This window comes from Ascaphus truei, chromosome 9 (genome assembly GCF_040206685.1).
Source record: "Ascaphus truei isolate aAscTru1 chromosome 9, aAscTru1.hap1, whole genome shotgun sequence".
Classification (NCBI taxonomy): Eukaryota; Metazoa; Chordata; class Amphibia; order Anura; family Ascaphidae; genus Ascaphus; species Ascaphus truei.
This window is the reverse complement of record NC_134491.1, coordinates 37,706,972-37,720,518: the sequence shown is the minus strand read 5'-3', so window position 1 is coordinate 37,720,518 and position 13,547 is coordinate 37,706,972. Positions and strand designations below refer to the sequence as shown.

The 13,547-nt window shown below is 40.4% G+C and overlaps 1 protein-coding gene across 2 annotated transcripts in view; it reads left to right on the top strand.

Annotated features, from left to right (window-relative positions):
• The window catches only part of CYP46A1 (cytochrome P450 family 46 subfamily A member 1), a 94,628-nt gene that overhangs the window by 59,513 nt on the left and 21,568 nt on the right, over positions 1–13,547 (top strand). For both annotated transcript variants that reach the window (XM_075614389.1, XM_075614388.1), the window contains 2 exons: positions 2,523–2,595; positions 2,908–2,992. In XM_075614389.1, the coding sequence (XP_075470504.1) occupies positions 2,523–2,595; positions 2,908–2,992 (158 nt within the window). The remainder of the gene's footprint in view (positions 1–2,522; positions 2,596–2,907; positions 2,993–13,547) is intronic.

Here is a 13,547-nt window from a genome sequence, read left to right as displayed (position 1 = left end):
TCCCCAGATTATTATACTTCTTCCAGACACTCCCGATCCAGGTCCCTGGGTCAGAATTGAAAGATATCCAAAACAGAATATTTAAATTCATTTGGCACGGAATAAGACACAGGGTTGCAAGATCAGTCCTGATGTCACCAAAGTCGCGAGGAGGTATGGGGGTGCCAGATATTTCAAGGTACTATCACGCAGCTCAGCTAAAACAGGCAGTTGAGTGGAACTCAGACCCAGACCAGCTCTTTCTGGTTAAAGATCGAGTCTCACTACGCCAAAACTCCTTCTCTGCAAGCGCGCCTGTGGGCGACAGACAGATGCGACAAGGGGGTCGGCAGATTCGAACTAGGAGCAATGGGCCATACGTGGAATGTATGGCAAAAGACTAAGACTAAATATCAACTGACGACCCCAGGCTCACAACTTACTCCACTGTACAACAACCCAGAGTTCCCGCCCGGGTGTGAGACAAAGCAATTCGAACAATACTAAAACAACGGGATCAGAGCGGTGAGCGACCTGAAGAGCGACCAGAAATTCCTGAGCTTCCAAGAATTACGTAACAAATACGATGCGCCTGAATTGGAAACATTCAAATTCCTCCAAATTAGACACTTTTTACAAAAATTGTCCCCCACATTGGACTTCCCAGCCCTCACAAAGTTTGAAAAACTGTGCCAGGAAGACCAAAAAGGTCTTATTTCACAAATATACATGGTCCTTGAGAGACAAACAAGTCCCGCAGGGCATGACTACATGCTCAACTGGGCAGCAGAACTAAACATAGAAAAGAAAAAGAGGACTGGGAGGATATCTGTGACGCGGCATCAGGAACTTCCGTATGCACCACGATCAAAGAAAATATATACAAAATAATGTTCCACTGGTACCTCACGCCAGTGAGACTGAAACAAATCTACCCTCTGGCTTCTAATCTTTGCTGGAGAGGCTGTGGACATAAAGGGGACATGGCCCACATATGGTGGCTGTGCCCAGAAATTCAGAAATATTGGCCCTTAATCCAAAATCTAATAAAAGAGGTCACAGACATCACAAATCCCCTAGATCCACTGACCTTCATACTGGGGGGGGCGATAGAGGAAATCGACCGCCCAGTATGGAAATTGATCTCCTTCATCCTAACTGCAGCGAGATGTTCAGTGGCATCCTCTTGGAAGAAAATGACTCCTCCCACAGTACAAATGGTGAGAAAAAGATTAAACGAGGTAATGTTAATGGAAAAACTGACAGCATTCATTCAACGGACCGGTTCTATACCATATGGGAGCCTTGGCTGACGCATTAATCTTTGAAAACGCCTCGATTCTAGTAACAATCCGAGCCTACTGACCGAGAGGAAGGGCCCGCCAGGGGATGGAGGGGACCCCCCCCTTCTGCCCCCCCTCCCCTACCCTTCCTACTCTACCCCCACTCCCTCCCCATGCTCCCTTCTTTCCCTCTCTTTTTCAGGAGTCTGTCACCCGGGACCAATGAGTGACCCGAGAGCCGCTCTGATCCCCTTGTTTGAGTATTGTTCGAATTGCTTTGTCTCGCACCCGGGCGGGAACTCTGGGTTGTTGTACAGTGGAGTAAGTTTTGAGCCTGGGGTCGTCAGTTGATATTTAGTCTTAGTCTTTTGCCATACATTCCACGTATGGCCCATTGCTCCTAGTTCGAATCTGCCGACCCCCTTGTCGCATCTGTCTGTCGCCCACAGGCGCAGTTGCAGAGAAGGAGTTTTGGCGTAGTGAGACTCGATCTTTAACCAGCAGAGCTGGTCTGGGTCTGAGTTCCACTCAACTGCCTGTTTTAGCTGAGCTGCGTGATAGTACCTTGAAATATCTGGCACCCCCATACCTCCTCGTGACCTTGGTGACATCAGGACTGATCTTGCAACCCTGGGTCTTTTTCCGTGCCAAATGAATTTAAATATTCTGTTTTGGATATCTTTCAATTCTGACCCAGGGACCTGGATCGGGAGTGTCTGGAAGAAGTATAATAATCTGGGGAGTATATTCATTTTAACCGAGACCATTCTCCCGATCCAAGAAATTTGGTACTCATCCCATTTATCCAGATCTTTTCTGATTTTGTTAAAAAGAGGTGGATAATTGTATTGATATAGGGAGCTATAGTCCCTTGATACATTTACTCCCAAGTATTTAATGTATGAGGGGCTCCATCGGTAATTGAAGTTCAGTTTTAACAGTTGTAATTCCGAATCAGAAAGATTCCCCTTGATTTTTAATCTTTTTGAGTGCGGGTTCCCACCTTCTAGAGTTTATGTATAGTCATTGACGTTTAATAGCTTCACATTAATAGCTACCACCCTTCAGTGAATTTTATAATAATCTTAAAGGGTTCTCATTTCTTATAACTAAATGAAAATGGCATTACTTCACAACAGATAATATTCGGGGTCTAAATTATCCATTTTTTTGCAATGTTGGTTGCAAGAACATTGAAAGGAAGGGATGAAGCGTTTATCCAATATCTTCATTGCTCTAAAAACAATATTTCAATTTCAGGTCAGGAAACAACTGCCAATCAGTTGTCTTTTGCAGTGCTGGAATTGGCACGCCACCCTGAAATACTGGAAAGGTGAGTCAGTTGGGGTTATTCATTAAACTGCGACAGTGCATATTGGGGCATTGACGTTAATGGGACTTCAGTGGGAGTTTTCCATGTGATAAAGCCACCTTTACATTAGCATAGCGTTGTTAGATATAATAGACTTATTTACTTGCTAAGTGAAAAAAAATCCCAACCACCTATGGAAATTGATTTTATTTTTTTTTTTAGTTCATGTAATTAGGTTAGAAATATCATTAGTGGTCAGTGAAATAAATAAAAAAATAAAACTTTTTATGATCTTAGAATAAGGCAGTAAATTGGATTTCTGTTCACTTGCAGGGTTCAGGCTGAAATTGATGAAGTCATTGGTTCAAAAAGAGATATTAACTATGAAGATCTTGGCAAGCTGCAATATCTGTCCCAGGTATAGTAATAGTGCAAGGAAAGTAAACGCAAACCTTAAAAATACATTAATACAAAACAAAACAAAAATAAATTTCACCAAGAGGAGATGCAGCTGGTGTGAGAGATTTCACAATCACTCAAAGTAACGTCTGGGGGAGGACACACAGCACAATAACTTCCTCTCCAAGGTGGAAAAATCACAGGGAATCTCAAATAGGCAACATATGTAAAGAAAAGAAGAAAAAATATAGTGCAACACAATTTAATTAATAAAAATACTTGCGCAAGGAGGCTCCAATACGCTCACATGCTCCAGAACAAATAAAAGCAGTTTAACCACTCTGGGTTCAGACGCTATGTGATAGACTCCAGTCAGCTTTTGCAAGTCCTCTGCTTCCGCATTCGATCGGCGTCTGACGTCACGGACCGGCTCCCTCAGTTATCCAGCAGTGAGGGGAGGATCATCTGGCTCCGTGGTAGTCACCGCACACAAGATATCCAGGCGGGAGGGCGCAGTAGCAGAACAGCTGATATCACAGCAGAGAGTCTGTAGGGGGAACTGACTGCTTCACAAGGTCTGAGCGCACAGGAAACCCTACGCGTTTCATCCGAGGTACGGACTACTTCAGGGGTGTAAGGATACATTGCAATGACTCTAAATTAAATAGTCCCAGGAAAGGAGGGTTTAAATGACGTCACGGCGCGCAACTGAGTATGATAGGCCCAGTGTATCTCTACAACAAGCCCTACTTGATTGTTAGACAAAACTGAACACTAAAAGGCAGAAAATAGTGACTATAAACATACACTGGTGGCACACTTTATTCTTACCTGGCTAGTACCGCAAGCCGGGAGGTGTCCCGGCTTGCTCGTTGCTTTTCCTCGGCGTGCCGCTCATCATCGATGCGCGGTCATGCTACATCGGGAGCGTGCGCGCATGGCGCGCGTGCCCAGGGCTCCCCGAGGGAGCCCTGGGTTGCTCCTAATGTGGGGGATGCGGTGGGGGGCTCCGGGGGACCCAGCGGACCCGGAGAGGGGAGGGGGAAGCCCTGATCGGAGGACCGATCCTCCGAGGCTCCGGCGCGCGCCCGGGACACCTCGGCGCGCGCCCGGTTACTGTCGCGGCCGAGACCGGGCAAAGGTAAGAATAAACTCGGCCGCGACAGTAAGAGGGGGTAATTTGATGACATGATATTTATATAATAAAAATACATTATGGAATTACACAATATTAATCATAAAAAATATATAATTAAAAATTTTAACCAATAAACCCCATGACGTATCTAAATGGAAACAAGAAGAGAGATCAGTGCATATACATAAATGGCATATATAAATATTTAGAAACCATATTAAAAAACAGACCTTCTTTAAAAAGAGGAATATATATTAAATGTATGTATAACCAAAATATGCACTTTGAATATTAATTTAAAAAAGAGGCTAAATCTATGTCAATATTAAGACCTAAAGGTTTAAGTGTACGTAGTTTATGCATCCAGAAAGTCTCTTTTTGGGAGACTTCCTGGATACGATTGCCTTCCCTCCAATTTAAAGTGACCGAATCAATGCCTATATAACTCAGACCCTCCGGACTCGAATTATGGAACTGTTGAAAATGTAATGGAACACTGTGGTTTTCCAATCCATTTGCAATGTTCCTAATATGTTCCAGAATTCTGACCCGGAAGTGCGGCCCACATATTGTAGACCACAAGGGCATTGTAATTAATACATTACAGAGGTACTTTTACAGTTAATAAATTTGTTAATTTTAAATACCTCTTTGGTCACTTGGGACATGAAGCAATTGGTTTTAGTTATACAAAATTTGCAGGCTTTATAGCCGGTACACTTAAAGAAACCCTTAGGTTTTTGACCCAACAAAGTATCACTAGTAGGTAATGGTCTCAAAAAACTAGGAGCAAGTCTATCTTTAATATTGCCTGCTTTAGTATAAATAACTTCGGCACGGTCTGGTAAAAAATCTTTTAAATATCGATCACTTTTTAAAATATGCCAGTGCTTATTTAAAATTTTATTGATTTTAAAATGATCGCTATTAAATTGAGTGATAAAAGGAATAAAATTGGGTTTCATCACTTTACTTGAGTTTGACTTTAAAAGTAGATTTCTGTAGAGTTCTCGTACTTGATTTTTTGCTTCACATAAATCCAAGGGTAAGTAATCCTTCTCCAAGAATCTTTTTTTCCAGCATGGCTGATTGTTCATCAAAGACCTCAATATCGGAGCAATTTTTTCTTAATCTTCTAAATTGCCCCGAGTGAATATTTGAGGTCTATTGTGGATGATGACAACTGCTTTTACCAATAAAATTATTGCAGTCTACAGACTTAAAAAAGGTTTTACTTAAAACTCTTTTATCTTCCACATATAACATAAGATCAAGATATGAGATGCTGGTACGATCATACTGATGGGTGAATTTGAGGTTTAAGTTATTATTATTAAGATATATTAAAAATTCCTCAAATAATTCATTAGTTCCATCCCATACAATAAGAATATCGTCAATATAGCATTTCCAGGACACCAGGTTCGCGCCAAAAGGGTTGGAACGGAAGATGAAATCCTCCTCCAAAAACCTCCATAACTAAATTCGCGTAACTTGGCGCGAACCGGGGTCCCATCGCTGTACTCCTGGTTTGTAAGTAAAAACAATTGTTAAAAGAAAAGTAGTTGTGATTTAATATCAATTCTATGCCCTCTATAATAAAATCAGTTTGATCTTGTGCAAATTTATTTGACTGTTCTAAAGTTCTTCTAATGGCACTACAGCCTTGGGGGTGATCTATAATTGTGTAGAGTCAAGTTACATCTACCGTGCACCATATGAAACTATCTTTCCATTCAGTATGTTCGAAATGATTAATTACCTCCGTGGAATCTCTCAGAAAAGAGGGTAGTTTGGTCACAAATTCTTTTAAAAAAGTGTCTAAATATTGTGACAAATTGGATGTTAAAGAGTCGATTCGGGATATTATCGGACGACCAGGAGGTCTGTCTTTATCTTTGTGCATTTTTGGTAAGAAATAAAAAATAGGAACTTTTGGAAATGTGTTATTTAAAAAATTAAATTCACTATTGCTTAAAATACAAGAATTTTTACCTTTATGTAGAAAAATGTCTAATTCTTCCAAAAAAGATTTGGTAGGATCAGTGGTCAGAATAGTATAAGTACTATGATCTCCAAGGATTCTCATAGATTCTTCTAAGTTTTAACTCCTACTCTTATTTTTAGAATTAAGGACTAACTTTTCAAAATCATTAGTAATAAGACTGTAGAAAGTTTCTACAAAATTACCCTTAGGTCGTGGGAAAAAAGTGGACTTATTTTTTAATGTGGTATGACAGAAATCTGATTCCAAAGAAATAGTATTGGGTACATTAATAGTATCTATTTTTGATAGATCAAAATTCCTTTCTTAAAAATGTCTTTTCAAAAATTGAGAAAATTGACTTTAAAAAGACATTTTTTAAAAAGGAATTTTGATCTACCAAAAATAGATACTTTCAATGTACCCAATACTATTTCTTTGGAATCAGATTTCTGTCATACCACATTAAAAAATAAATCCACTTTTTTCCCACGACATGATAAAGGTAATTTTGTAGACACTTTCTACAGTCTTATTACTAATGATTTTGCAAAGTTAGTCCTTAATTCTAAAAATAAGAGTAATGTTACACAAAAAGAAATTGAGGCCTTGAATAAATTAATCAATGATAAAAATCTAGTGATTAAAGCAGCCGATAAGGGGGGAGGCACGGTAGTTATGAGTAGGAGTTATTACTTAGAAGAATCCTTGGAGGTCATAGTACTTATACTATTCTGACCACTGATCCTACCAAATCTTTTTTGTAATAATTAGACATTTTTCTACATAGAGGTAAAAATTCTTGTATTTTAAGCGATAGTGAATTTAATTTTTTAAATAACAAATTTCCAAAAACTCCTATTTTTTATTTCTTACCGAAAATGCACAAAGATAAAGACAGACCTCCTAGTCGTCCGATAATATCCGGAATAGACTCTTTAACCTCCAATTTGTCACAATATTTAGACACTTTTTTAATAGAATTTGTGACCAAACTACCCTCTTTTCTGAGAGATTCCACGGAGGTAATTAATCATTTTGAACATACTGAATGGAAAGATAGTTTCATATGGTGCACGGTAGATGTAACTTCGCTCTATACAATTATAGATCCCCCCCAAGGCTGTAGTGCCATTAGAAGAACTTTAGAACAGTCAAATAAATTTGCACAAGATCAAACTGATTTTATTATAGAGGGCATAGAATTGATATTAAATCACAACTACTTTTCTTTTAACAATTGTTTTTACTTACAAACCAGGAGTACAGCGATGGGACCCCGGTTCGCGCCAAGTTACGCGAATTTAGTTATGGAGGTTTTTGGAGGAGGATTTCATCTTCCGTTCCAACCCTTTTGGCGCGAACCTGGTGTCCTGGAAATGCTATATTGACGATATTCTTATTGTATGGGATGGAACTAATGAATTATTTGAGGAATTTTTAATATATCTTAATAATAATAACTTAAACCTCAAATTCACCCATCAGTATGATCGTACCAGCATCTCATATCTTGATCTTATTTTATATGTGGAAGATAAAAGAGTTTTAAGTAAAACCTTTTTTTAAGTCTGTAGACTGCAATAATTTTATTAGTAAAAGCAGTTGTCATCATCCACAATGGACCTCAAATATTCCATCGCGGCAATTTAGAAGATTAAGAAAAAATTGCTCCGATATTGAGGTTTTTGATGAACAATCAGCCATACTGGAAAAAAGATTCTTGGAGAAGGATTACTTACCCTTGGATTTATGTGAAGCAAAAAATCAAGTACGAGAACTCTACAGAAATCTACTTTTAAAGTCAAACTCAAGTAAAATGATGAAACCCAATTTTATTCCTTTTATCACTCAATTTAATAGCAATCATTTTAAAATCAATAAAATTTTAAATAAGCACTGGCATATTTTAAAAAGTGATCAATATTTAAAAGATTTTTTACCAGACCGTGCCCAAGTTATTTATACTAAAGCACGCAATATTAAAGATAGACTTGCGTCTAGTTTTTTGAGACCATTACCTACTAGTGATACTTTGTTGGGTCAAAAACCTAAGGGTTTTTTTTAAGTGTACCGGCTGTAAAGCCTGCAAATTTTGTATAACTAAAACTGATTGCTTCATGTCCCAAGTGACCAAAGAGGTATTTAAAATTAACAAATTTATTAACTGTAAAAGTACCTCTGTTTTTTATTTATTACAATGCCCTTGCGGTCTACAATATGTGGGCCGCACTATCAGACCTCTCCAGGTCAGAATTCTGGAACATATTAGGAACATTGCAAATGGATTGGAAAACCACAGTGTTCCATTACATTTTCAACAGTTCCATAATTCGAGTCCGGAGGGTCTGAGTTATATAGGCATTGATTCGGTCACTTTAAATTGGAGGGGAGGCAATCGTATCCAGGAAGTCTCCCAAAAAGAGACTTTCTGGATACATAAACTATGTACACTTAAACCTTTAGGTCTTAATATTGACATAAATTTAGCCTCTTTTTTAAATTAATATTCAAAGTGCATATTTTGGTTATACATAAATTTAATATATATTCCTCTTTTTAAAGAAGGTCTGTTTTTTAATACACGTTTTTTTAATATGGTTTCTGAATATTTATATATGCCATTTATGTATATGCACTGATCTCTCTTCTTGTTTCCATTTAGATTCGTCATGGGGGTTATTTGTTACATTTTTAATTATATATTTTTTATGATTAATATTGTGTAATTCCATAATGTATTTTTATTATATAAATTTCATGTCATCAAATTACCCCCTCGTATGTTTATAGTCACTATTTTCTGCCTTTTAGTGTTTCGTTTTGTCTAACAATCAAGCAGGGTTTGTAGTAGAGATATACTGAGCCTACTGTATCATACTCAGTCGCGCGCCGTGACGTCATTTAGCCCCTCCTTTCCTGGGACTATTTAACTTAGAGTCATTGCAATGTATCCTTACACCCCTGAAGAAGTCCATACCTTGGATGAAACGCGTAGGGTTTCCTGTGCGCTCAGACCTAGTGAAGCAGTCAGTTCCCCCTACAGACTCTTTGCTGTGATATCAGCTGTTCTGCTACTGCGCCCTCCCACCTGGATATCTTGTGTGCGGTGACTACCACGGAGCCAGATGATCCTCCCCTCACTGCTGGATAACTGAGGGAGCCGGTCCGTGACGTCAGACGCCGATCGAATGAGGAAGCAGAGGACTTGCAACAGCTGACTGGAGTCTATCACACAGCGTCTGAACCCAGAGTGGTTAAACTGCTTTAATTTGTTCTGGAGCATGTGAGTGTATTGGAGCCTCCTTGCTCAAGTATTTTTATTAATTAAATTGTGTTGCACTATATTTTTTCTTCTTTTCTTTACATATGTTGCCTATTTGAGATTACCTGGGATTTTTCCACCTTGGAGAGGAAGTTATTGCGCTTTGTGTCCTCCCCCGGGTATAGTAATGCATGGTTATTATACAATGTATAGTTACTCAACTTTTTCTGCTATGATAATGATTACAGATGGCCGAACCAGGCCATATCTGTTTCCTGGAATTCTGTGGATTGTTTTTACCAAATCCATACCCCCCACCCCCAAAACAAAATTTGTGTGTGGCTTGAGCACTTAAAAATCAGAGCGGATTTATTATAATACGCCATTGAAAACAATCTGGATGAATTTCTAAGAATGGAAACTGAGAGAGAGACAATCAATTTAGTAGTGTCTCCAGTTGTGTATATTTCCCTTTAAACCTCCCTCAAAATAAATTAGGGAGACATGCCTGTGCTTAAAAGGGAGTACATCTGGGAGATATGCTAATGGATATGCAAAGTATATTTAAAAGGAGTCACCTCACTATACCTAAAAGATTTTCCATATCAACGAGATAGTGGATAAGCTTAAGGTACTGACCTAATGACTGGAATAATGTACTGGTGTCAGACCCTATAGGACTAAAACCCACAACCACTGCTTTTCTAGATCACAGCTCTAGCAAAGTGATCTAAACCAGCTGACTGCTAGCAGTGCACTACTCTCTACTACTAGCATACCTCCAAGGGATATCTATTTTGTTGATTGTGCTTGAAGTCCTTTCAAGGTTACAAAGTCATAATATGTGCTGAGGGCTATGATTTACATATGGGTCACATGAGATTAAATAAAACACAGGTATTCTGAAACACACAAGTAAAAACAAGGTGAAAAATAGCAAATAAAGCAGACGCAGAGAGAAAGTAATATAACAAAGTGAGCTGGTGATTTTATGTCATGGGAGATCAGCACTTTTAACACCTTAATACCCAGATCCTTTGATTGAGCAAAGCGAAAATCAAAAATAAATTGTGATTTATTTACATAATTAACACACACACACGCATTAATTTACAATTACACGGAAAATACACTTACTGGGATGGGGCAAACGAAAAATCTTGTTCCCAAAACGAAATATTTGGAATTAGAGTCTCTAGGCACAATTTCCAAGGAGCGGGAGTTGTGCGGAAATAGAGCTGGAAACCGTCCTCGCTCAGTGGCACAGTTTGCAACTGCTATTACACCGCCAGAGATGCTTCCTTCGTTCTGCCGCTGTGGTATTGGATCTTGGAACCTTAGTTGTTACGAACTCTTGACTTTGGTTATGATGGTGTAAAGTCTTAAAATGAAGCTTAGATGAATCTTGTTACATGATTAATCTGGTTCCCGATGGGCTGCAGGGATTCTTATGCAATACAAAACCCTATCCTTAACCCGTGCAGCCAATCTCCTCCGTGGGAATAATATTCCCCACCTATCCTGGAGTTGCCAATACTTTGCAAAACCTGGCAGAGGGCTTCTTAGTTTTGCTAAGGGCATGTGCGAACCTCGCACCTTTGCCCCGTACCTTACCAGACCCGGCCCCCTTACCTGGCGAAATTTTGTCTGAGCCGGACGGACATCTGGCCCATTTGCCTGGACATTACTAAGATGGGGGATACTTGAATTACCCCTCCCCACTTAACACTCTGGTGAGTGGGAGCCTTTCAACTACAGACTTTTTCCAGACATCCTGGCATTGAGTAAGCGGGATGCTTTAGAAGTCCATGGCTGAATATGCGCCGTTACCTTGCAGAAATTTCCTGTCAGACATTTCTAAACGACAGTACATACAAATTAAGCGTTTTCTCTGTCTCTGGCACTTCAAAGGAAAATCCCAATATGCCTAACATGTTGTTACAATTAAAATAGGGGGACTTTAATGCATCGATTTTTATATAACTATAAAAAGTCTGCGATATGATATTTCCTGATTTTACCCGAACAGTGCTCACAGCAAATCTCATTGCGCTAGGGGCTTCCTAGCGAAAGTTGGCAAAAAGCCGCCTGCTATGCTGCTATGCTGCTGGCTTTTAAAACCATTTTTCGTTTCACGTGCTTACATGAAAACACTGCCATAGTTACACACATAATCTTAAAAAATACTTTACTTTGAACCCCCCCCCCCCCTGGTTCTGGGGTTCTCGGGTATATACCAGGGGACCTGAATGTAATTCATTCCCCTGCCCGGTCTTACTATTCTGCTCTGTGCTGAAGCAGGGAAATGTTTGCTGCTTAACACTCTTGGAATAATAAGACACACATATACAGTTTTATCACAAAGCACAGTGTTTCTGCCATGATTGGGTTGCAGAGCTGACATTGTACAATTCCCCAATATGTCTCAGGGGCACCCAGCCTTTACTAATGGCCTGGGTACCCTTTCACCATCACACTTTAGTTAGTACTTCTAATCTTAGAAAGGATAAAGACAGTGGGCCATATTTACTAAATAGTGTTCTGCCATAAGGTGTCATATTTAATAGTTTCCTTGAATAAAGACTGGTGCAATCGAATAACATGGTAGGCATTTACTGTATTACACTTGAGAAACTTTAAAACCGTACATCTCTGTCAAGTGTAGATTAACATTCACCAGGCAGTGAATGTTGCTATTTGCTGATCTCCATCTTCCCATATACTGTACTTCACTTTGTTTCTAAACCATATAAAGAAATGAAAACAATTATCCATGCTTGTCATGAGCTTACATTTCCTGCTCTTTGTGTATTGGTTCCTATACATAACTACAGAAAGTGCGGTCTGTGTATCAAGGAACTTTTGCAGCAAAACTGACACATAAAGTGTAATTTTTTTTATATTGCACTCTTACGCTGGGATTCACTGAGTCCCGATGTGGTGTTTGTTGCCCCGATTCGGTGGTAACTGCCATTGAGTTGCATGTTATTGCTCAATCTGGGAGATACACCACATTACCGTGATGGTGGAATGCAGCCAGCCTCCATTAATAAAGACAAGATCAGGCTGGCTGCCCCTGGGACCGTATGTCAAGGGCTACAAATGGCTCCCCGCGGGGACACCTTTTGTAGTTGCCAAACTTGGTGGAGCGAGCCCTGCAGGTGGTAATGAGTTAGCCAGGGACAGCCATAGATTCTGTTCTCCCTTTGGCTAAAATCATATTTCCCGCTCAACGTGTGGGGCACGCCTACTCCTCTGACATCATCCAAGGATGAGCCCCTCTTTCTATTGGCTGATGTGGAGGAATTACCATGCCCCAATTGGCTGCTCCATCCCCCTCTGTTCTGGGGATAGCCCAGCAGAATGTATATAAGGTGCTGACCAAGAGAGGGAGCCAGTCCATCCAAGCCAACCACTGAGGTGAGTCGATGAAGCTACGGTGGACTTTTCAATGTTACTTTGTTCGAAATAACAGAGAGACTGGCTTCGTTTGGAAGCCTGGAAAGTTTGCCTCGCAGAGACTAAGTCCCGTCTTTTGCGCCCAAGTTCTCAGAATCGAACGAAACGTTTGTGGCTAGGAATTGAAGCCGAAAAGAGGACCAGGAGAACTGAGGGTATATCCCGGTCAGGGTAAGCTCATCCAAACGGGTACCCTGCACCTAGGATTTTTTTCCCCAGACCCCCGATAAGTGTATTTTAAACTGTTCCTTGTGTATTTCTTCTTCTTGTACGTGGGTTTACCAAAATAAACGCAATTTGTTTTTACTATCTTGTTCTGCCTAATGAATGATCCCGGTAATATATATGTAGCCAGGTCCTCCGGTTCCCCCCCCCCCTACCTCCGCTGAGTGCGGGGGTGGGCGCGTCGCCGGGGGCTCCCGGCGGCATCAGATCAGGGCGCCGCCATTTTGCGAGAGGTACGCGGATGCATGGTGATTGCGGGAGTTGCGGTGGCTACACACAGCTCGCGCATGCGCAGTGCAAGCGCGCGAAGCAAGACCAATCAGTAGGAGGCTCTCGGCAGGGACTACAAGTCCCATGAGCCTTAGCAACGCCCACCTGACCATGCCAGCCAATAGGGTTCTGGGGTTCTCCTGAGAAGGGAAGTAGGAAGCTGACAGTAGAGCAGGAGTGTCAGTAGGTGCCAGGAGAGGATAGGGGAAGGAGGTGCAGGTGCAGAGAGGCAA